We start from the raw sequence: 26299 nt of genomic DNA, 5'->3' as shown, positions 1-26299 counted from the left end.
TATTTTAGATTCTTTACTAAACGGCGAGGAATGAGCCAATTCAATGCACTTGTGGTGCAGGAAGGTATTGGCCCGAAATATGTGAAATCAGTTCTAATTTAGTGGATTGTCTTTATCACTAGTCTGGAGACAATCCACATTTACATACACGATGCCAATAATGGCTTGGCTTAATGGAATCGCTTGTCTATTGTATTTGTAACAATATTAGATGAGACAATGCAAAACTAGCAAATCTTTTGTTTCATTTAGTATTAGCAGAACCACTTAAAATGCACCTACGCACACCCTTTAATATTCTTTGCTAGGAATTCCAAGATAATAAGAAAACTACCACATATAAAGGACAGGAACCCGCCTGTCCTTTATATACTTTTAACCGAGAGTTTTTAATCAGACTTAAAATTCAGAATAAAAGAAAGGATTCAATTAAAGTTCAATTTATTAACAATTAGTAACTGATATTCTCAGCAAGTTTACGTGACCAAGTTCTCTTCTACTTGTAATTTGAACTTGGCTATGTAATAACAATAAAATATTCGTTAGTTACAAAGTTAAATGTCTCTTAACCTAGATGCCATTAATAAATATTAACAAATAAACAATTTGTTTTATTATGCTTTCAAATTGATTATACATATTTTTTTGCATTAGAATGTACTTTTTTAGAAAATTAAATATGTCAGAATATGATGGTGAAGAAGTAAGATTAAAAAGTACACAGTACAGAAACAAAGATTATAAACTAATGTTTAAAAATACAATGGACGGAAATAAAATACTTTTGACTGTCATTTCGGTTTCAGCTACTCGATATACAAATACAGCTCAATAAAAATAACTTACCTATTTAAAATTGGAATGTTACAAAATCGTTACCCTGACAAGCGTAGAAATACGCTACAAACTTGTCATATTGTTGTGTGGTCTTAAAAATACTAATTTAACAAAACTTTCTTTGTTCATTATGTGAAATGTCATTTTAAAAAAAAGCTAGTTTTCTCAATCCCTACTCATATAGGGACAGAAACTTTTAAATAAAATTTGGCGTACGATTTCATTATGAACGTTCTGAAGAACGGTAATTGATAGTAACAGTGTTCAGCCACTTTGGTTTTAATTTTATTGCTCCAAAAAATCGAAAGTCTGCTTTGATCCTTTAAAAGATAAACTAAATTAGCCGCCATACATTTCATTAAGTAGCGTAACCGGTGAGTTTCTCATATTCGAATTGTGTTGCTCGTTTTCAAATGTCACCACTCTATATTCACTGTTTAGCTCATTATTATTCATAGTATTATTGTTATATCGTCTGCTACGTCTGTAGGGTATTAAGCGGCGGTGGCTTGTAGGTACCGTCGCAGCTCCTCTTGCGTGTCGAAGATCATGACGGGGAACGGCGAGCCGGGGACGTGCCGTCCGGCCCATCGGACTTCAACGCGGTAGTCGCCAGGCTCGGTGGGTGAGAACTGGATATAAAACATCGTTTACACTATTTATGTGGGAGATTTTTAGGTAGAGTAAGATTTTGTTTATAGTAAAACTGGGTAATATGCAGGGATCGAAATTAGCAAGACATTTATTTTCTTTGATAATTATTATCCGATGTAGTATGTTTTTTAACTGGAACAGTATGGGAAAACTTGAAATCATAGGAATACAAGGAAACCACCAACCTGTCTTAAGAACCATTACGTCTTTTTTTGTGAACACAATTTTGCCATAGTCAATTTTTTGGTCAAGCGTGAGTTATTCATTAAAATTAATAAAAATGATTTTTTTTTGAGTGCTTATCGACTCCGTTTCATGTAAGGATTATTTCATTGTATTGGAAGAAAAAATCACGACAGCAGAAGTTGGTTAAATTTAATAAAATGTTTTTTCATACAAAACGAATAAAATATATTTTTTTTATGTTGATGGATTCAGTTCTATGTAAGAATAATTTCATTGCATCGGAAGAAAAAAATCGGGATAGCAGAAGTTGTTAAAATGTAATAAAATATAGTTAATTTTGTATGTTAAAGTTTTCAAATGCTAAATTTGACTAACTTCTGCCTTCCCGATTTTTTCTTCTATACAATAAAATAATGTCAATTTCAAGAAAAATTCAATTTCATTCATTTTGCGTGAGAAACATTGACTAACTATTTCTTTAACTATTTTTTTTTAACAAAAAAGATCTAATGTTTCCTAAGACAACTTCCCTGTAACTCTTATAGTTTAGTACTTCCCTATACTGTCCCAGTTAAAAAAAACACTGTATATCCGATAATTACATGTTGACTGATGTTTTCTCTGTTTAATTTTTGACTATAAATAACAAACAGTAAGATGACTAAAAAAACACAAAGTAAAATCTTTGGGAAAACAATTGGTTTGTGACATTTTTTTTGAGATTGACATTTGACCCATTTAGATGCGTCTTTGATACGCGTATAAACACATGGCACGACATTGTTAGCGGTAGCATTTTGTTGCATAAAAGCATGTTTTTCACGATAATTAACATGATTATTAATATTCATGGTAATTATCAATGATAATTATCACTTCGAACCCCGATACTAGGTAAAAGGAGTACATACCAGTTGGGAAAATAGCGTTTTCAGCTAAGAAATATAAAGTCAATATTTAAGAAAACCAATCAGATAGTTTGGTTGGTAGCACTTGGATTCTTAAGTTTTTGATATTTGTTGAGTTCTGTACATAGATTTAGTATATGGTTCTGTATTATTAGAATTGAAATTTTTTTAAATGCTTTAGGACTACAAAAAATCCCTCAAATAGGTATAATTTGTTTTTAAGTGTAAATTTATTTGACATTTGACTTATCAAACATTTCTTTGACTTTAATTACGTAATAATTGCATTTATTCTGTGGTGTATCAGAAATGATTAAAATGTTATAGTGACTAATGTTTCATATAATGTAATTTTTCTTTGCATTATTTGAAAATGGAAAATAGACAAATTTTCCATTTTCAAATAATAATTTACAAAAAATAATTTACAATGAAATTAATGAAAAGAAATTTGATGATAAAATTGAAATTGGCATTGGCAATTCTGATTTTTTTTAAATTCGTGACATAAGATTCTGATACAGTCAGAGCATATGGATTGGATTGGATTTTGGACCTTTCGCGTTCTTGTTGTAAACAGCGTATAGTTGGATTTAAATCTTACACTGCAAGTCCTGTGACGTGCCCTTCACTTTATGCCCATATCATATACCATTGTAAAACCAGGTCAGGTTTGTTTGAAAAAACAAATATACGCGATTTAAATCCGGAAAAATAGTTTCATTTCCAATCGCGGAAACCTAAGAACTCGATATATACCATTGTAATCAATATGTAGTCATTCAAGTTCATAAAAAAGATATAACTCGGACAGTGCCGACGAAGTACAGTGACTTTAACACAATACATCCTTGTTGTGTATATAAGAGATTATACTGATTAGGGATAACAAACAAGCGTTTATCGAAATTATCTTAGTGCCATTGTCCAATATGCAAGTGTTCAATAACTAATAACTTACTTATTCAAAGATTGACACCTGATTATCGATTGAAAACTAAGATAGTGGCCATTTATAACGCAATAACAAAACCTTATCATCAGTGGTAAAGTAAATCATGTCATTTACATACAATCTCATCATTTATTCCAGATAGTAGGTGTTATTCCTCTATATAATGTATACATATGTACACCTACAGATGTTGTTTAATTATACTGATGATGTGATAATAATAATAATATTATTCTTAAAATTATGTTAGTAGGTATTAAATCTAAAATTATAAAATAAAAAGTAAATTCGTTCATAGGCTTGCCTCAAACGCGAGGCGAAAAAAGTTTCGGCATAAAAGTAGAATGAATTCTACTGTCAATTGTTTTGAGTATTGGGTTGGAGGTGACACGCAGTCTACAGAATAGTGAGGTTGCAACTTTTTGCATATAATGGCATAAATGTCATCTGTATGAGTCAGTGCAAACATGCCTGATGCGGTGCAAAACCGTGGCAGCTCTAAAAACACACGAAAACCATTGTTATATTGTATTTGCTGGACACCGATCATCTTATGCGTATAGTCGACCTAAGGGTTGCATGTATAGATAACTAGTATGTCTTAAATAGGAAGATTTTTACTTGTTCACTAGCGAGCAAACCTTCGTACCACCATAATACATCTGACCGACAGCGAAGCGAGTTCCCTCTCAATGTCCATTAGATCTTCGGTGACAAAATGGTCGAGGTATTTGTATGGATAGACTCGTTCGAGTTCAACATTGTAACTTCAGGCATTGAGTGCAAAATTTTTTTTCATGAACATCTTAAAAACAAGTTAACAACTTACAAGGTAACAACAAGTTAAGTAAACAACTGTTAAGAAAAAATTTTCGTTTTCTCACTATTCCGTGAACCGTGTATCGTAAAAATGGTAGTAACGGAAGACACCACGTTCAAATAATTAAGAAAATGGAATTATTTTTGCATAGCGAGAAAAATTGTTAGTCTCGATTTTTTGGCAAATTTATTGGATTCAATGTTAAATTTATTCAATTCATTTGTTACAGCGTGGAAATTTCGATCTAGCCGATAGATATAGTCGCTAGATTCTAGCGAGACCCTTTATTTACACTTACTTAGCCTCTAAATCATCCACATTTAGAGGCTAAGTGTCAATAAATACTAATACATATAAACAATAGATCCTATAAAATATACCTTGCATAATATAGTGCGGTCCTTCTGATTCTCTCTTTGCATCTCGACGCGGAAGGCGCCTTTGGGTCCGCGCACGCGCACTGTCAGCTGGCCTGCGCCTGCGCCGCGCGTATCGCAAAGAAACCGCGACTGGAACGTCGCAAGGACGCCCGGTTCCACGCCTGGACCATATACACGGACCTAAAAATAACAGAAAAATATTATGTGACATTTTCGCCCAACATCAACATTGTACTGTACATTTCAACTGTGAACTGGCAACCGGTACTATCTCAATTTTGACAGCTTTACACGATGAAGAAAAAAATTGTTTCCGCCATTTATATGATATATTAAATAAAAATACGTATTTTTTAAATATTTATATTACACATACACTTTAAACAATTTTTTTCTTCATCGTGTAAAGTTGTCTAAATTGGATAGCACCGGTTGCCAGTTCACAGTTGATTTATTGACGTAGGGGCTGTCCCCTTTTTTTTTTACCTGATCTTTACTCCCACATAATCTGCTATTTCAGTTAGAAGACTCCTATGATGTATAAAGCTCTTTTTGCAGTCAACAGTACATCAACATCTGCCCGTGTGTCTGCACAATGTGGCCGAACGGTTACCATGCCGGATTGCCACGCAGAGATCCCAGGTTCAATTCCCGGGCCGGGAGAAATATTTGTATGGCCTACATTTATTTCTCTCGTGAGTTTGGGTGTAATTTGTGGTTGTCTATGTGTGTGTCCATGGCACCCGCGACACTGGGTTTTCCTAGCGCGGGGCCATGTTGAGTGTCTGCATTATTAAAAAAAAATTGGAGTGTTCATCCCAGCGTGTCGATCGGTCAGGGCAGGTAGAATTGAATGCTATCATTGTATCTTACCCTACAACTAAATTAACAGTCTTTGCTGAGCTAATGCTCTCGATTACTTTATAAGTACAACTTAATGTTAAATGTAGCAGTTTTAGTTTGCGAAAGTTTATCCAGGGTAGTACTGCCACTTTACCTATTTCTGCTGCCAAGCAGTGATATCATCACTACTGTATTCCGGTTTTGAATTTAAAAGAAAGTTGTAATTCCTTTCCATTCATTCATATTAAGGATGCTGGTGAAATTACAGGCACATGGGACTTGTCAACTTATGTCTCAGGGTATCGGGCACAGTGGTAGTGCCCCTCAGATCTTTGCGATTTAAAGCTCTGAGGGGCACTACAACTGTTATGGGTAGGCGTGTAGCTTACTATCAGGCGCGTGACCTGTTCGTCTCGTCACTAGACATTATAGGAAAAGTTTAATATTGAAGTCCTTAGAAATAGTAACACAAACAAATCATACTTTCGAAGGATCGGGTGCTCCAGCGACTTTTAGCACGAAGGGTGATCCGGGCACGTGTTCCCCGGCGAACTGCACGCTGAGTACATGTCGGCCGGCTTCCGCGGGTTTTACGTTCAGAGTAAACGTGCCGTCGCCGTGCTCGTACAACTCGCAGTACGCCACCTGGTAATGGAAGTTATAATCGGTACAGGCATGGATCAATAAATAATAAACTGCCTCCGTGACCGAACGGTTACCATACCAGACAGCCACGCAGAGGTCCCAGGTTGGATACCCGGGCCGGGAGAAATATTTGTATGGCCTACATTTATATCTCTCGTGAGTTTGGGTGTAATTTGTAGTTGTCTATGTGTGTGTCCATGGCACCCGCGACACAGGTCATCCCTAGTGCGGGGCTATGTTGAGTATGTGCGTTTTTATAAAAAAAGGCAAAAAGAGGATTGCTAATAGCGATACAAGAAAACGTAGTCGGGTATTCAGTACCTCTTGGTACACTAGATGTCGCGACGAGTACCAAATAGCTATTTTTGTAGCTAATTTGTTTTACATTATGCAGCTTGTATATCAAAGGTACTCTAAGTTCTTGTGATAGATCGATAGCACGTTTATTCAGCACAAATGCACACAGAAACAAAACATTTACAATCACTTCACAGATTATAACATAAAAGCACATAGAACATACATTACTAATTTTATACACATTTATATAAAACACTATTATACTTTAGTCTGTGGAGATATACATATATATATATATATATATATATATATACACACACATATATATTATATATACTGATAACGAAGAAATTAACTACATGGCGCTTATTGCGATTTTAAGGATACTGCCAGCTATTCTTTTATTTTGTTCAGGATTAGTGCCATTCACAGAACAATAAACACAGTAGAAGTGGTTAGTCTGACGCGTGCCAACATTAATTAGGTCTCGAAAGACCTACTTGAGCTCAGTCTGCCAGTTTCTCTTTGTATGGTATGGTTTTGCCATTCTTTCGCGCAAATTCTCTAAAATCGCGAAAAACCTCTAAAATCGCGAAAATTGCATGCCAAAATTGTGCTCTTTTGGAGTGCAAAAATGATAGCCGCGCCAAAAATATTACCCGTACTAGTATTTCATATCATCGGTAAGTCTTATTTGAATAAATTTTCAATTATCTGTTTATCGAATTGATTCAGATGTTAATCGTTCGTCGTAGTCCAGCTATTGTCCGCAAGTTGTATAAAATTTCTATATAAAAACAAAACGTCGTAACTTGCAATAAAGGTATTGAACTTTTAACGATTTTTTTTATAATATCAAGTGAAGGGACGAACGGATCGTGCGCCCGATGATATGCTACACGCCTGTCCATAACAGCTGCAATGCTACTCATAGCTTTAAATCGCAAAAACCACGCCAGGCACCCTGAGACATAAAGTTGACAAGTCCCATGTGCCTTTATATTTCACCACCACCCTTCTAAACCGGAACGCGTAATGCTAACATTCCTGCTTGGCGGCAGAAACAGGTAAGGTGGGAGTACTTCCCTGGACGAACTCTTTTACAAGGAGCTCTACTGTTGCTAAATATGGCATAGCGACTGGGTAAAGTTTAAATTATATGTATTAACAATCCAGAATTTGTTACATCTTTTTAAATTAGAAACTATGACCAATCATTATCAAGATTTCGTAGTGTTTATCGTTTGTTTGTGTGCGTTTTGGTGACAGCAGTTCCGATAGTAATCGAGACCCAAGGCACTTCCATTTTTTTCTTCCGTTGCGCCATCTATCAGCATTTAGCCAGCGTTAATTTTCAAATAACTTTGTAACACACAATGCCATCTATTGATATGCATATTCGTTAAAGTTAAAAAAATAATTTTCACTCATGATTAATCAATATTTAAATAATATCAATATTTGAATAATATTTACTAACTTTTTATATTAAAGAGGAATTAATTGGTATACACGGCCATTTACATAATATGAACCACTTCCAGGCTATTGATCAGCGCCATCGAGGTATAAAACGGAATTTTGACCTTTTTTCGAGTTACGGTGCGTTGTATGGAGTTTAGTAGTCTTATATTGTCCATGATAATCGAATCTTCGTCATAACTTCCTTCTATACAGCGTTTTTTTAATGTGTAAGTATGGGGGAAATCCGAAACCACAGAAGATACAAGGAAACTGTCTTAGCAACCATTACGTCTTGTTTTTGGTGAAAAACAATTTTGGCATAATATTTTTTTTGGTCAAGCTTGAGTTGTCCATAAATATTAATAAAATTGATAAAATTTTTTTAGTGTTGATTAACTCAAGTTTATGTAAGGATCATTTCGTTGTATTGAATGAAAAAAATGGGGTAAGCAGAAGTGGGTCAAATGAAATAAAATGATTTTTCACATATTTGAATAATATTGATTAACTTTTTTTATTTAATTTAGCAATTGACGCTGATAGACTCAGTTTCTTATAAGAATGACTTCATTGTGTAGGATCGGGTTAACCCATACTGGCCCGTAAAAAAACCACTATACCTTATCCAATTTTTATTTGTGAAGATTACCTTATTAGGCCCCGTGCAGTGGGCAGTGAGCTCCCCAGGGCCGGCACGTCGTGTGTCTATCCAGGAGCGGATCTCACGGCCGACCACGCCGCCCTGCAAGCCTGCGCCTGAACAAACTACTTTCGATGCGTCGCCGGCTTCTGAGCCCATTGTTACGTTCACTGTTAGTGGGCAGCCTGTAGAAATAAATATTGAATTTGTTATAATAATACTTCATTATTTTATATTAGGATATTTAAATGTATATAAAAATGTAATAATTAAAAAAATTTACACGGGAAAATAGCAATATTGTAGAACAAAAAAATTGAATGTGAATTACACCACTATTGCGCTGATTGTCTAAATTAAAAATAAAATTGTATAGAAATTCAAACAAAGGCACGTTGAATTTTAGTGAGTTTTGTCACAACAATGATAATATCAGTCACCTTTGACCAGCCGTCCAGCCCACATAACCCTGAGTTGATGATCTCCAGCACGGCGAGGAGTGTAGGTGGCGCGCCACAAGCCCGGACCGGCCGCTGTCAGCGCCACCGGCAAGGTCTCGCCATCCGGAGCCGTCAAAAATGCTTCTGGCGAACCCGGCCCCGCTGCACTGCCGTCTGTCAAACAGAATAAAGTTACAGATTATTTTGTTTCTAAACTTATATCAATACTGATTAATTTACTTGATAGATATAATCCTCAAGAAAGATCTCGCTGTAGTATGTTTCATAAAAAAGCTATTATCATTATTACCAAAGAAACCTAAACTAGAATTTCTCTAAACCTCGAGTAATGAACACCAAAAATGAACTAATTAAGTAACAAGTAATCGACACTCACCAATAACAAACATGTTACTATGGATACAGAATTTTATCCTAAATTTTATAAGAAATAATATTTGATTTTTTATTTAAAAAAAAAGTCGAACAGTGGTGTTTGTCGGTCACTGACATGGCGCCACCTCACCAATTTTATTATTTAATGTTGTTAAACTCACCAACAGTGAACACAGCGGGTGTGTGCGGTGCAGCATGAGCTAATCCCCGACCGGCGAGCGTAACGCGGTCGGCTATAGTGCCCGAGGCAACCAGCGCCCGCCGCGGCGCTGCACTCACCAGTGCACCGTTGTATGTTAGTTCTAACTCTTGTTCCCCGCTCACGCCTTCAGCAGCTGCTAGAGTAACTACTGCACGACCAGATACTGTTTCTACGCCTGCAAAAATTAAAAAGACGTTGACAAATCGGCATAGACAGTTGTCCCAGATGGAAAATTGTAGTGGACAATGACTTCTGTATTATATTTCTGTGGCTCTAGTGAAAAGGGGTACATGTCAAAAAAGCCAGCTTTACAAGGAGACGCGAAAAACAGTTAAAGCTTAATATGATATTAAGCGTCAAGTATTTTTCGCGTTTCCTTGTAAAATTGGCTTTTTTGACTTGTACCCCTTTTCACTAGATCATCAGATTTTTAGATTGCTAATTGTCGATAATATATTCTTTTTTAAACATCTACCATACGTAATCAGATCTATAAGTTCTAGTTATCTACTACAATGACAAACTAGAACTTTGTATAAATATTAACTTATATCGCACATGAAACCAAACACAGTTGTAACTCAAAAATTGTGAAATTCTGTGAACTCGATTTGAAAGTTCAAAAGTTACTGAACGGAACCAATAAATTTATATTCTCATTTATAACAAGATAACTAAATATTATGTATAAATAAAAATAATCTCAGTGTGTGCAATAAGATTCGTTCAGATTTTTATTTAATTTTCAAATATGTCTTCTCAATATCACCATTTTTGAGTTACGACAGTACTTGTTTCATGTGCGATATTACAGGTTTTATGATGTAGTTGTCATTGTATAATACGTCAACGAAACGAGTGAAAATCGTCGAAATGTAATTTCGTTAACTTGTATCCATGGAGAAACGATGTCGACTACATACGACAAATTCACAGCGAACGTCTCATGGCTTCCGAATTATACTGCACATTAAAAAAAATTAATGACAACACAAAGCAGTAAAGCAGGTATGATAGAGTAAGTTAATGTACCACATGCGACCTTATTGCTAAATAAAAATTTGTTCCAGTATTTCTATTATTTCATTGATGATATTGATTGGTTGTTGAGCAATTGTAAACTGTTATTCAACACACTCGGGTTTCTTTCTTCCGCATCGATTGGTAATAAAATTAAGCTTGTTAACACTTTGTGATATGTCAATTGAAGCATTGGGAATAACAAGGACGTTCGGCATCCAAAGCCCGTTTTGATGTTATTGCATTAAAACATGTAAAACATTATCTAGTATCTTGTGACAAAAACTCATTTCGATCTCCCTTCTAGATAGCGTAAGTTTCATTCATTTAGAAGGTGGCGCTCTGCCCTTGTTGCATGGATTATAAATGTGCATTTGAATTTCCGACACGTTACCAGTTGCAGTTTGTAAAAACGTATTTTAATGTAAAAAAAGTCTGAAACGAGCGACTTCATCCCCAACATGGAGCATCTAGGAGGCCAGTGAGACCTGCTGAAGAGGATTCTGTCGATTCATTTGAATCCAGCGTATGTAATAAATGATTAAAAACACGCTTAATTTTTCTCAATGTAACTTTTAAATAAGACTGACTCACATTTTTTTAAAACCAATAATAAAACGAACGCCTCATTAATTTACCGGTTTAGTGCAACAAGGGCGAATAATTCAAGGAAAAGAAAAATGTTTTCAATTGTTACTAATTGTTTCAAAATAAGAATTACACCTGAATCTTTTAGCTAAATCACGGGACAAATAAATAATAAAAAAGTATATAAGAGGTCTACAATAAATATTAAAAAGATATAAGATATTGAAACTTTATTTTCAATTTTCTCGAAACTCACTTTTACGTCATACGCCCTTGTTACACCCAATGCTTCAATTACTAATGGTTCTTCAACAAAATAAATCAATGCACTCACGTTGATGTCGTCCAGCCAACAGGCACTCGAGCGTGCCGGGTCCGGCGTTGCTGGTATCAAGCACAAGTTTAGAGGGCGCGCGCACACGTCCCGCACTGTCCGCTCCCCATCCTCCTACTGGCACTATCGCTGATGTGTCTATTACCTAACCAAATAAGGAATGTTAGTCATGGTGTCTCTTAATTCAGTAATTATATTAATTTGTAACTTATCCATACTAATATTATAAATGCGAAAGTAACTGTGTCTGTTAAGTTTTTACGCCTAAACCGCTGAACCGAAGGTAAACGATACTTTTATGGGGAACTGTATACGTTTTTACAATAAGATTCCGGAGAATATATTATGATTTTCATTTCCTAAGTATAAAACTTATATTAAAAGTATTTTAATTGAAATGTCATATTACAAAATTGAAGAGTATGTTTTAGATAAAGAAGTATGCGAAGATAACAAGATTCTACATTCCACACAATTATGATTCAAAATGTATTCCATAGCATTTAAATTTATTTGAAGAGAGCAATCCCGTGTTACTAGTTTCTTGCTCGTTCTCCTCATGGAGGTCAGCGTAATGAACGAGCAGTAGCTTAAAAATGACGTTTTCAAGTGTAAACATTTTACCTATGGAATAAATGATTATTTGACTTTGACCTTGAACTAAAATTGATGAATTATATACTTTTTGTCACAAAAATAAATAGTCAAGAGGGTGAAATAGGGGATGAAAGTTTGTAAGGAGAACCAATAAAACTACGAAAATTAATATAGTACAAAAGGGTCACTAACTCAGTATTTGCTAGAAAACGCAATGGGTTCCCTGCACCGATTTTCATTTAGGACCCTTAAGTGAGGTCACGGAACAACACACGCAAGTATATTTGAAAATAAACTAGTAGTTTTGTTTATTGAAAATGTGGTTAAATACAGTAATTATTTTATTAAATATCATGTTGTTTTTACTACAATGACATTCATATATTTTTTGTGAAAATATTCCAATAGTTGTTGTAATTATTATTATTGATGTAAAAATCGAACAAATACTGCGAAAACTTTCTTCGATCCGGCTGGACTGGAACCAGTTACCTCGCCACACGGAGCTAGAAATCTTTTAAACCGATATAAATAAAAATGTCGATTACATTAGTTATGATGAGGAGGGCAGTATAGCTCTCCCTACTCAGCTACGGGAATGTGGTTAAATAATTAAAAAAGTACTCACTTTAACAGAGAACGGGCTGCCAGGCAACGGTCCCGTATTCGTGAATATTCTCACTTCGTACAATCCGACCACGAGCGGTATGTATGCGCAGAGCCACTCGCGAGGTGCCCCCGCTACTACTCTGCATTCTAATAAGCCTGTGTCAGTGCTGTCTTCTTTGCCTTCTGTTAGTCTTTCTACCTGCAATTATGATAAACGATTAAAACGAACGCGATCGTTTCACAATTATAAATGTAGTCAAGATCTACATGGCATATTGTTATGATAAAAATATTCATATCATGCCGGCTGTAGGACGTAATCTTAAGTCTTCTGTGCGTCTGTGTCAAGATTGCAAGAAAAGGAATTGTTTTAAATATGAAAGTACCTGTACAGTGGGCGGCGTATCATCAAGGCAGAGTATAGTGAAGGCGGCTTCCTTGCCAACATGTGCGTGCGCCAGGCCGGTGCCGGCGCAGCGTGAAGCGATGCTGCTGCGCCCACTCAGCACGCCGAGCGATACGGGACTGCCGTTTACCGGAGCACCTGAATAATATAATAGCACTGGAAATAGCGCCGAAAGCACATGCCTAGGACGAATTGTCATAGCTGTCATGTACTTGGCAGCGTTTTATAATGTGCTTCAAACGCCATTCATTATTTCTGTCTCTTTCCAATTTTATGGTATTTGCGAAGAGTAGCAGTTTTATACTAATATCACAAATACGGCTAAATTAAAAATCCTTGAGTGAATAAATATGAAAGCGAGCTAACAACGTAAGAAGGAACCGTAAGGCGGGAGGTCCTTTACTCCCGATGTGTGACGCTCTTATTGTGGACAGAGTTGAAAACTTTTTCTTACCTCCATAGGAGATATAGATGCGATAGTGCGCCGGCACGGAAGGTCGTAGCCGGACTCTGTGGACGTGTCCATCCTCGCGAATGTCCACCGGCATGCGCACGCGTCGCTCGCCCATTGCTTCGCATACTACCTCTAACTCGCCTACGCCGGCGTCTTTTGTGTCCACTGCAAAAATATGTATTTTATTAATAAGTTGATACTGTAATAAAATGGGGTACACTCAACACTATATGATATACAAAAGATGTAAAGTTATTAAATAAATTGTTGTCCCAAAAACGTTACCTGTAAAGTTAACAGGCGTTTGTGCGATGATGTTTCCAGTGGGCAGACCAGACAGAATGACTTTGTTGGAATCGAACGACTCGCATGTGAATGGGCTTCCAGATACCGGCTTTGATAGGTGAAGTACTTCTGCAAATGTTATTAAACATTTTAGTTGAAGATTAACAGCAGTTACTAATAGTAACGAAACATTCCTGTGACAGTTGACTTGTGACAGACAATTTTCGACACTCGGTGTGTAGGAGAAAAGGCAACGGTGTTAAAATGACACTGATGGTATATTTGCATAAATAACTGATAATTTCATTTTCAGTTTGATACTGCTGCTTAATCTATGATATTGTTTTGTTTTAACATGCTTGCGGAAACGAGATGGAAATCATTAAGCACGTACTGTTTTCCTAATTATCTCTCCATTACCAATTATTAAAAAATACACAAATTAGTAAATAATAAAACAGAATATACTGTATCGAGTCTATGTGAATAATTTTAAAATTTTTTATGTTAGGATTTAGATCCGAAAAAACAGTTTTATTTACAATGTGTAGCAATCCCGAAAACATGAGAATTTGATTTAATGTGGACATTATTTAATTTCGTAAGTTAATCAATTTTAAATTTATGAAAGTACACTATTTATTTACCGTCTACACTTAATACGAATTCCCCAATTGTAGATAAATATCGTTGGTAAACACTCAACATTCTCTCTCTCTGCCTAACTTGTTCCCTACAGGCACAGATAATACTATACTCTACAGGTATTAGGTTGGTAATTCCCAACTGGGGGGTATAGATATATATATATATATATATATATATAGAGTGACGCTACTGACGACCACTTCTTTCAGTCTTTGACAAAATACGTAATAGTTTTATGCACACTACTAGATGGCGTTAGCACGCAATGAGCGCTATGGAATATTAAAATTTCCGTGAATGATCTTGTTAACAGTAAATTGAAGACTTTGGAGGTCGATGGTTAGAATCTCTGTTCTTATATCTTATAATGTTCTTATATGGCTTTAACTTGGAAGTTACGTACATTTGTAAATGCCTCATCCATTGTCATGTTTACCAATTCCCTTGTTATATAGAATTCGAGTTATAAACCTACCAATTGTACTTTGGCCGACTTCAGTGATAGTGTACTCGGCCTGTAACAACCCCGACTTGGTCTGGTAGCACCGGACAGGGAGGGCTCTAGAGCCGGGTCCCGAGACAACGACGTCAAACTCTCGCGCCGGCCGACCCAGTGTGTCGATGCTAAACGACGCCACGCGCCCGACTTGTGCTTGGTATAGGCCCAGGCCCGATGCTGACACCTGTACGGATAAATTATACATTTTATCATTGACAGCAACTTAAAAACTCGTTACCGTGATACACTCTATTAACTAAACCCACGGACAAATCATGTACTTAAATCGAATTTTTGCTTGACATGTTTCGAACTAGTCTTTTTCGTGGAGTACCAGTTGCGGAAGCAATTGATTAATGACCACGGACTGGTTCTCTGGTGATTATTATTGAATTATCTGTGATAAATCCCTAAATATCGGCAAGCCACGATTAAATGACTGAGGCTGACTGGTATCACGCTCGCCAAAATGGCAGAAGACAAAGGCCGGAGTTATATTTATTTCGCTGCTCTGGTACGCATAGTACACGGAATTTCGTAATTTTTGAATTTGAGTTTGAAGTCAAAAAAATAAACAAGAATCGAAAGAAATAATCGAACCATTTATTAAGTTTCTAACTGTGAAGTTACCTCTTGTCCATGATGCGGTGGTTGTACATCGACAAGTAGAGGTTCCCTAGAAATGGGGGTGCCGCTCCACAGCAGTGTCAATCTGTGCGGTGCTGCACGCGCTGGGTGCCACACGACTTCCTGCCGCGACCCACCACGCCGACGCACTGAGTGCGGCACTGTTTGCCCGCCGCATGTTACGCGCCCAAATAAACGCCCGTTGCCAGCGCTGCCCGTGCTCACTGTAAACAAAATGAATCGATATAATCAATGCATCTAGTAGCAGTACAGCTCCTTGCGAAAGAGTTCATCCAGGGAAGAACTGTCTATTTCTGCCGCCAAGCAGCAATGTGAGTTCCGGTTTTGAAGGGCGCTGGTGAAATTACAGGCATATGGGATGTTTCAACTTATGTATCAGGGTGACAGGCGTGGTGTTAGCGCTCCTCAGATCTTTGTAATTTAAAGCTCTTAGTCGCACTGCAACTGTTATGGACAAGAGTGGCGCTTATAACCGGGCGCACGACTTGTTCGTTCCATCACTTGGGTATCATAAAAAAAAACAAAAATAAAAAATATCTGAACATTAGCAGTAGTTTTGATACTTGTTTTTAAATTAACTTTGATACTAGTTTTGTTAGACAGCTGTTTTATTAACAAATAATTTGTTAGATGTGAAAATTATTTGAATGGAATTCTATATGTATTAAGTTTTCTGATAGCACTTAAATATTTCCCATTTCAAATTAGCAAAATTCATTTTATATGGTAATCACATGTGACCAATGTATAATTATTACATTTATTTTATACGAATGAAATTAGCATCCAAATATAAAATAATTAAGTACTTTAGTATCATTTAAAGTAATATTGTACAAAAGATTCTGGGACCCACCTTCTGGGTTACACAAATTTTGCGCTGACAGCCTCAATTGTGAATGTGGCCACAATTTTTTTTTTTATAATATCAAGTGACGGGACGAACAAGTTGTGCGCCTGATGGTAAGCTAGACGCCTGAGCTTTAAATCGCAAAGATCTGAGGGGCACTGCCACTACGCCCGTTACCCTGAGACATAAGTTGACAAGTCCCATGTGCCTGTAATTTCACCAGCACCCGTACCCTTCAAAATCGGAACACAGTAATGCTGATATTACTGTTTGGCGGCAGAAGTAAGAATGTCAAACATCTATTGGAAATATGAAGCGTACCAGTTAGAATGGCCGGTCGATGCGCCACAGCATCACCAATAGACAGTACTTTTACAGCACCGGCATCAAGTGCCTCGACTTCAGCAATGACGCCTCTCGCGTTCCTCACGACATAGCGGCCGACACGCGTGGCAGGGAAGGTTAGGAGACCGGTGTCTTCGACATGGATGTCGGGCACTCTCGTGCCAGTTGGGGATACTACTTCGATGTCCGATTGGTTCTCGTCAATTTCTACCGCTGCTATGCCACCTAAAGAATATTAAAAAATAAAAGTTGTAGACGGGACTATCCTAATTATAAAAAAATCTTCATGTCGTGTTAAGATCTATAAAAAAAGTTATAAATTTCTTAAATATATTATTATAGTAACATAGGATATGAAAGAGTCATAACGAAACTACACACATCAAAAGTGTCTAGGGGTCAAGCACGTTACAGCGTTAAAGTCAGTTACTGTTACAGTACAGTTAAAAACAGATTTTTTTTTTAACATCGTTATATTTTATTTGGGCTTTTTTATAATTTGAATTTGAAAATGAGATTGACCATAAATAATCCATTGGTTTTGTTATCATTACCAATCTGCACGTAAGTATGAGGCTCGCTGACCCTACAGATGAAGGGGCTGCCGGGCACGGGCTGCTCGTTGAACGTGACGGACACACGGTGAGCCTCACGCGACACCGGTATGAAAGTCACGTCGTACAGACCTCGCGCTACTGCGACCACCTTTTACAATTATATGTAATTTTAAATTAAGGACACTATGTATAACTTTGCATAGGCGTTCGAGACAGAAAAAATAATAATAAGAATAACGATTAGAAATCGTCGGGGATAGTGGAATTACGCGTAACTAGTACTGGATTATGAATTTCTATTTCGGTAATTTAATGGTAAAATCTAATCTGCGTAAATGTCATGCCAACCAAATTAATGTGATTTATAGAAATCTATTGTTGTCAGTCCGTAGACAACATAAATTAAAACTTACTGTACAAAAATTTCATTATTTAATATTTCGGAGCCATTGAAATAACAAAATAATAACGTTAAATCTTTCCTGTAATATATGTTTTGTGCAGATACGCGCCTTTTACCAATACCACATACGCGGATTTGCACTATCCCCGACGAAATGTAACTAATTTTATCGTATTTAATTAGCTGGCACACTACGTCTCCCTGGAAGAGATCGCTTTCAGCGATAAAGCCGCCTTTACCTACATTAATTGTAAGTTGTCTGTGTACCGTTTTTGTTTTTTTTTGTGTGTGTGAGTCATAAAGAGTAAGATCTATCTATACGTCGCGTGTATTTGATTTTTCAAACAATCTATCGTTTCGGGCAGGTCCCAAACCGAAGACTGAAATGGTAAAGTCGTCAACTTATAACTAGGTTAATATTAAAAAGCAAATTAGCGTACTAGGTTTTCCTTTATCGAGGGAAGCCAAGGTGTATATAAACTGGTAAAAACCTGCTTCAATATTTTCTCCCTATTTTACTAAACAATTAACTGTCTACATATTATATTTTATTAAATAATTAAATCTATACAGTGGCATAGCCACACAGACGTTTTGTGACAAAGCTTAAATAGCTTAAATAAAGAGAAAAAATAAAAATTTAAAGCAAATAAAAAATAGTTTAATTTCCAATGTTTAACAATCGCGAAAACCTAAAAACTAGGTATGTTTTCAAATATTTTTCATTTCCATGTACTCGTACAATCTCGATTGGTAGTCTCAATTACTGTGAGAATGTGTACTGCACACTACAGCGTATTATAAAACGGAATTTTATAAATGTAGTTCAGCATTAGACAGTGTTTTACCATAAATAATATACGTACATTTACATAAATTTTTTAACAATAAATTATTGCTATTGAAAAACAAAATAATAATAAATTTTGCTAACTTACCTCAGCCTTAACAGTAGTTGACGGCGTAGAAACAACTAGCTCAAGAGTACCTTCCCCAGCGCCGGCTGCGTCCACGCTGAACGTCACCGGTTTTCCTACTTCTACGCCGCGATCCTCTTCGCCCAGGTCATCTAGACTTAGGCCTTCTAGAGTGCCCTCTAATTCTGTAATCAGACATGTTTTTGTAATAATTAACGTCTATTTATAACTATATAGAGGAATGTTCAAGCTGAACAAATGAAATCTAGACTGGAATTGTAAAGGCGAATGTACTTCAATCGAACAAAAAAAGAAATTAAATAAAATCGCCATAAGAATCAATGCCTGATGAAATTTTGACCGTAATTAGCTGCAATGTCAATTGCAATAATATTTTTGTAGAAGGCGTTAGTTCTGGTTTCTAAATCCAAACATGACAGGGCAATCCGTAGTTGGCAATCATACAAGATATTTGTAAAATACCATAAACACGCCACGGAATGTTCATAATTACGACTAAGAATTTTGTTTTTATTAATTATTATAACGCGATTACAATAGAATAATTAATATTGTAAGCGAGGTGACATTTCAAATACATTTATTTTATTATTCATTGTAAACATGCGATTTAAAAGAAATTTGTAATTCCATTCTATTCATTCATATTAAGGGTACTGGTGAAATTACACATGGCGCATGACACATGGGACTTGTCAATTTATGTCTCAAGGTATCGACCGCATGGCAATGCCCCTTAGATCTTTGTGATTTAAAGCCCTGAGTGGCACTGCAACTGTTATGGACACGCGTGTGATTTACTACCAAGCACGCGACTTGTACGTCCCGTCACTTAGTATAGCAATAAAAAAAAAAATTCAACGTTGGTGTGGAATAACAAAGTAGATTTCAGTATTTTTTATCGTTATCACCAGTATAATGATTTGAAAAAATATATGAAATGTTTTTGGTTAGCTTTATCTTACCTCCAGGTCCTAATCCAGTTACCCTGACGCGTCTCACATCATAAACATTGCATGTAAAAGGTGAGCCGGGCACTGGGCGGCCCGCACACGTAACTTGCACGCTATGGCGGCCAACGGCCTCCGGCGTATACGTGGCTGTATAGCGGCCGTCGGACAACGGTGTGATGCGAGCACGGATGCTGCTGCCGCCAGGACCTGCTGCGTAGACTGTTGGTTCGCCTGCTGGAAATAATGAGATTACTTTAAATCAATGTTTAATTGAAACGAAAAAGAAAAAAGGAACCGATATTCAAGCATTGATATAACTTTTGGTGCATTTATTAGTGAAGGAGTTTATTTAATATGCAAAAAAAGAAAACCATTACACGATAAGATTTCATGAAAATTAAACTATTTTATTCGGAGCTAAATCGTGTATTTTTTTTCAAACAAATAAACGATAATTTTGTTCATTTCCTATGCGTAGCAATTGCGAATCCTAAGAACTCGATATAAGAATAATGTTACTTATGCATAGTAATCTATTTTATACCGGAAAGAGATTCTAGTCTGTTCTTAGATAGAGGCAGTCTTCATGTTGAACCATCAAAAGAACTTCTGTAATATACACACAAAAACAAAGTCTAGAGATCAAAACTATTTTATAGAGACATTTTTTAAGTTTGTACAAAAAAGTACTTGATGTTAAAAAGTTTTAGTGTTGGCTGTCTGTATAAAATAATAATGCTCAATAAACAAAAAATCATAAATTAAATTTATAGAGACGGAAAAGTCGAAATCGCGCTTCGCAAGTTATTACAAATAAAAAATGTAATTAGTTAATATTTCAAAAACCACCTTATAGCTGCTGTTTTGATTTTTAATTTGACATGATATGCTTCCCTATCGAGATCTTGGAAGCTGTTGATTGGGCTGGACTGGATACGGTATGGCCTTACAGGTGACTTGGTTAAGGAACACCGAAGAAGAACAGCATTACGACTTTAGAACAAGATCGTTTTTCACAAAACTTCACTCAAACGGATTTTTCAATCAACTTGCTCGATCTTGCGACGATCGTCATAAAAATTAAACTGGCAATCCTGCACACAAGTTTAGTTATTTTTATACATTACGATCTCGTTCTTTTTATTTTAATTTAATATCACCCCAAACAATATTTCGTCGCCTTTCTCAAACTCGTATCTTAAAGCACAAAGTTACTGAAATGCAAAAAATGAATTATATATACAAATTTTGTAGGCTGATTTCACATCACATTTCCTTCATATTCACATACTGGCTTTTATTTATTCTTAAAGTAATGCATCCAAATTAACACACTTGATAAGAAATTTAAAATAAATAGAAAATTTTGCCATCTCCTAAATAATCACTCTTTATAAGATACGAGTTTGAGAAAGTAAGGCGATGATTTTTTGTTTTATTGAAATCGTTATCCATTTTAATATTAATTAGAATTAATGTATGCTATGATCATGAAAAAAAATCGACCTCTACACTTTGTTGATGTGTAATACGTAAACTAAAGCACAAACAAAAACACTAACATCTCATGTTACAAGTTTAATGTAAAAACCATCAATTAAATTACGAATTTTAAAAGAAACTATTATCTAAGAAACAACTATTACAACACTAATATTCTAAAACCCATCACGCACATTTCAAATCAAAAGTTACGTGGCCTTTAGCCGTCAGTTTGTATGCTAATTTGTACAAGGCAACGTACAGTGGCATTTGTTGCAACTATTAGGCACGACGCACAGGCACGAACGAAGGGCTCTCATTGAGGAGTGAAGTGATTGTTTAAGTCCATTATTATTTATTTACTTTAGTTCCTATTTTGATATGTGTTAGCAACAACACATCGCAGCTGTCATCAATTGTAATATTATGTACTGTTTTGTAAACAAATTGGAACAATACAATGGCTTTGATACATAATAAGGGACAATTATATCTGTTTGTGTAATTAAGTAAAGCATCTAATATATTTTTATGTGGTCGCTTTTTTAAGTATATATCATAAACAATTGGTAATGTTTCTTTACTTCTTGTTGGTGTATCTATGTATTTTAATAATCTCACTGTTTGATCAGGAGAATTAAATAATAAAGACTTCAAATGTATTTGTTATGAAATACAGACAGAACGCAGCACGTTTTTAAAATTGTATCGTAATTATAATTGCAAACAACTGTAGAATATATATAGGATGTAGGGTGTGTCCCATGGCGATGGGACACGGAGGGACAGTACTTTAAATATTGCACATAAGATGTTTAGCTTCATGGAGACTTTTTTTTAAAGTCAGTACTTTAATAAAGTATTAAAAAAATTATAAAATAATTTTATTTATAACTTTATTGTCTCATCACGAAATCGAACCGACCAAATGAAAAAAAGCAACCCGTATTTTTATGATGCTGATCGAAAGGATTACAATTTAAACTGCCTTCGTGACCGAACGGTTACTAGCCTGATCTGCCATGCGGAGGCCCTGGGTTCTATCCCTGTGCTGAAATAAATATTTGTATGGCCTACATTTATTTCTCTCGTGAATTTGGGTGTTATTTGTAGTTGTCTATTTATGTCCATGGCACCCGCGATACAGGGTTTCCCTAGTGCGGGGCTGAGTGTGTGCGTTATTATTATTAATATATTATTATTATACAAGGATCAATTTCTTATAAGTAACATAGTATCTTAAATTAAAGTAATATTTAGAAATTTTAACTTTCAATTTACGATGAGTTAAAAATGAATCATAACGCATTTTACTGTCGGTATGCGTATTTCGATAAATATCGGCATTAGGATTTCATAGCCTTCATTGTTTACTAACAATTATTCACTTTTGGAACTGGAACGCCTTCTTAGCACATATATTTACAAAGTTACCATAAAAATGTTCAGTTCAGTTTAAACCATATTTATTAATGCATTGTACCCATATAAGTGTACGGTCACCAGTACGAACATGGAATATAGAACCGAAGTAATCATAAGAAATACCTAATAATAATCTACGCTATGTAGCAAACTCACTATGGAATCCACTTAGATGTATCTCGGCAGGTTCGCCGCGAGGTGTGGACACAAGTCCCGGGCCTGTGGCGCGAGCTTCGGAGGAGGTGACTGGAGCGGAGACTGGGCATGTGAAGGGGGAACCCGGTACAGCGTGGCCGTTGAATCGTACCGAGAGTGTGTGGGGAGCTGCTTCCACAGGTTTGAAGTTCACCTGGATAACAAATTACGTTACAGCACAGGGGAAAACAAATTACTGAAATTTAACAAGCACATACAGAAATTGGTAAGGTCTACAGACTCGTTCCGTAGCTCAGTTAACCCTTTAATTGCCAAGGACGCTTTAAAGCGTCTTACATTAACTTGGCTGAAACGCAATGAGACGCCTTACACGTGAAGGAAAACTCTTTAATTTTCAATTGAAATAAAAAAAATAATCTCGATATTCCTTGTGTTTTTTGTACAATCTACTTTTGGATTCATAGCTGTATTTCATGTGCAGTTATGTTCTTCTTTGACTTAGGAGACTTGATTTTACAAAAAAAAGAATTAAATTAATATAAGGTGGAAATTCATAACATGTCACATAGTGATGTGACATGTTATGATATAGCCTTGGCGTCTAGGGGACGAAACCAGTTTTTGTCAGTGGCGGTAAAAAGGTTAAGAGGCTGATAACCCGGGTTTGGCGAAGTCGTTGGTTTGAGTCCAGCCAGATCGAAGGAATTTTTCTTTATTTTTGTTTGGTATTTATATAAATAATAACAACAACCTATGTCACGGTAGTGAAAACATAACAATATACAACGATATAGTAACGGTTTATGGAATGTACCTTGAATCTAGCATTTCCTTCACTTTGTACATAATTTGGCACGTTTCTACCATTCACTGCGACAATTATTTCCAAGTTTCCGGCGCCTGAAAAAAAAACAAGGTATCAAATGTTTTTCTAGACATAAGATGCGATGCAAGGGAAATAGTTTAAATCTCCACGGTTGCCTACCCGCATGTGAAGCGTTGATAGTGAAGGAAACAGGTCTTCCGACGACACCGGGCGAGATATCGGTGACAGATACTCGCGCTGCGCTGTATGCTTTCACTAGGAACGGACTGCCTTCTACGTGCCCGCCCATAGCGCCCGCTCGAACCTGAACCAAGGAGACAGAACTATAGAAATTTCGTGATTATTGCATTATGTAGAAAGTGTAGAGTCTAATTCTGTATCACCTTATAACAGTACCATAAAGGCATTGGTTTCCATAATGCATCATACATGCGCCTAATGCAGGGTCAGGAAAGATTACTTTTAGTATTACAGACACATGGGACTTGTCGACTTACGTCATAGAGTGACGGGGGCAGTGCACATGCCCATGATCTTTGCGATTTAAAGCTCGAAGTGGCACTGCAACTGCTATGGACAGGCGTATAACTTACCATCAGACGCACGACTTGTCCGTCCCGTCACTTGATATTATGAAAAAAAACTTGTTTTGACGACGTGGCCAACGTTATTCGTTGTGTGTAAGAGCGATACCACACGATGCTTTGCGTTGGCGTTGCAATCTCTAAGCGGTAACGCTGCGTTGTACAATATAAATTAGAACTTAATGCCATCGGACAAGGGGCCACGAGCGAAGCTGGGAGAGGTAAAGCGGAGTTACTTTGCGATACCGCATTACTCGTGTGGCAGCCGGTGCGTTGAAATTGCAACGACGCAACGCACTGGCAGCGCGTGTGGCTTCGCTCTAAATAATATCATAAATGCAACGTCGAGTTCGAGTACTGCACACTTGCCTCAATACTGTGATCTCCAACGTCGACTGGGACAAATGATATAGTATATCTTTTACTGGCTTCATTTTCACCAATTGTTTCTTCAGCTGAGACCTATGAACAAAATGTATGTATAATTATTTATATTTTTTTATTGATCAAAATACAGAAAAAAATACGTATTTACTGTTACAAGCATCGTTTACAAAAACCCTTCCGGCTTTATCCGCGGCAAAAGATATATATTTTAGTAGCAGTAGAGCTCCTTGTGAGAGTTCGTCCAGGGAAATACTGCCACTTTATCTACTTCTGCCGCCGAGTTGTCTAGTATCTATATATATTATATTATATATATACATTATTTTACAAAAAGTCAGCAACTCATACGGATGAGGCGATAGGGTGGATAAAGCCACTAAGAATTGAAACTTGATCTATTACGTAGGGCGCACTATAAGTTTCCGGAATGAATAAAAAAAAAACTATAACTGGTCAGAAATGAATTAATTTATCGAGTTCTTAGGTTTTCGCGATTGTTACACATAGGAAATGTTACAAGTAGAAAATGAACTACTTTTAAATCGCGTATATTTGTTTTTTCAAACAAACCGACGTTTCGGGCCCTTTACAGGTCCCATGGTCACGGTTGACTGACCATGGGACCTGTAAAGGGTATTGAAATTAAATGAATTTATTGTTTCTCAAAATATTCTCCGTTAGCGTTAATGCACTTTTTCACACGAATGAACCAATTTTGAAAACATTTATGCCACTCCTTCGTGACAATCTCTGAAGCATATTTTTCATACTCTTCGATAGCCTCTTCAGGTGTTGAAAATCGTTGACCGCGTAACTGGTTCTTAATTTTTCTGTGGCCCCCTAAATGGTTCTTAATTTTTGGAAATAAATAAAACTCACAACGTGTCAGGTCATAAGGCCAACGTTGTTCACCTTCAAAAATTCATTTGTTTGTCTGGCCGTGTGAGAACTGGCATTATCGTGGTGCAAGATGATACGGCGTTTACGGTTATTTTTACAGAGATTGTCAATAACTTCCGGCAAACAAATGGTCGTGTACCAACCACTATTTACGGTACAACGATTCTCCAAAGCAACAGTAGCCACGTCCAGTTTTATTAACAAAATAAGCAATTATCCGCTTAGAGGCACTTTGCACGTGCGCCACGTTGATGGGTTTCGGCTCATCTCAAAAGACCCATACGCTCGATTGCTGCTTTGTTTTGGGATCACAACTATAAATCCATGCTTCGTCACTTGTTACTATGTCCCACACCAAATTTCCAAATTTTACGCCCCTTCGTTGAATCTGGTAAACATGGTCGCATGGCATTGCATCAAGCGACGCGATCCGTTTTTTGAGGATCAGTCAAATTGTGTGGGATCCACCGAGAACACAGCTTTTTCACACCCAATGTGTAGTATTGATTGTATTTGACTCATGCCTATGCTTAAAGATGCCCGAATCACATGGTATGTCACACGCCTGTCTGTTTTGATCATACGGCGCACAGCATCGATGTTTTTATTGTTCACAGCAGTGGACGGGCGACCATCACGAAATTCGTCACTGAGATTCACACGACCGCGTTTGAATTCTGCAAACCAGCTATAAATGGTCGTTTTGCATGGTGCTTCATCGCCAAAAGCAATTTG

General features: G+C 36.5%; 1 protein-coding gene across 1 annotated transcript in view; it reads right to left on the bottom strand.

Annotated features, from left to right (window-relative positions):
* Positions 1–1322: 1322 nt before the first annotated feature.
* LOC113233342 (filamin-A) overlaps positions 1323–26299 on the bottom strand; it is a 120102-nt gene continuing 95125 nt past the window's right edge. Inside the window, 21 exon segments of the mRNA XM_026468446.1 lie at positions 1323–1469; positions 4741–4920; positions 6067–6228; positions 8642–8817; positions 9073–9246; positions 9630–9845; positions 11613–11757; positions 12838–13017; positions 13205–13362; positions 13679–13843; positions 13964–14092; positions 15087–15294; positions 15741–15961; positions 16930–17178; positions 17508–17658; positions 18852–19015; positions 19817–20038; positions 22868–23060; positions 23682–23767; positions 23853–23997; positions 24647–24739. Coding sequence (XP_026324231.1) covers positions 1332–1469; positions 4741–4920; positions 6067–6228; positions 8642–8817; positions 9073–9246; positions 9630–9845; positions 11613–11757; positions 12838–13017; positions 13205–13362; positions 13679–13843; positions 13964–14092; positions 15087–15294; positions 15741–15961; positions 16930–17178; positions 17508–17658; positions 18852–19015; positions 19817–20038; positions 22868–23060; positions 23682–23767; positions 23853–23997; positions 24647–24739 — 3555 coding nt within the window. The 3' untranslated portion in view covers positions 1323–1331.

The sequence above is a fragment of the Hyposmocoma kahamanoa genome, unplaced genomic scaffold, assembly GCF_003589595.1.
Source record: "Hyposmocoma kahamanoa isolate Upper Pololo Valley unplaced genomic scaffold, ASM358959v1 78, whole genome shotgun sequence".
In the NCBI taxonomy this organism is placed as follows: Eukaryota; Metazoa; Arthropoda; class Insecta; order Lepidoptera; family Cosmopterigidae; genus Hyposmocoma; species Hyposmocoma kahamanoa.
This window is presented reverse-complemented; position numbering and strand designations above follow the sequence as displayed.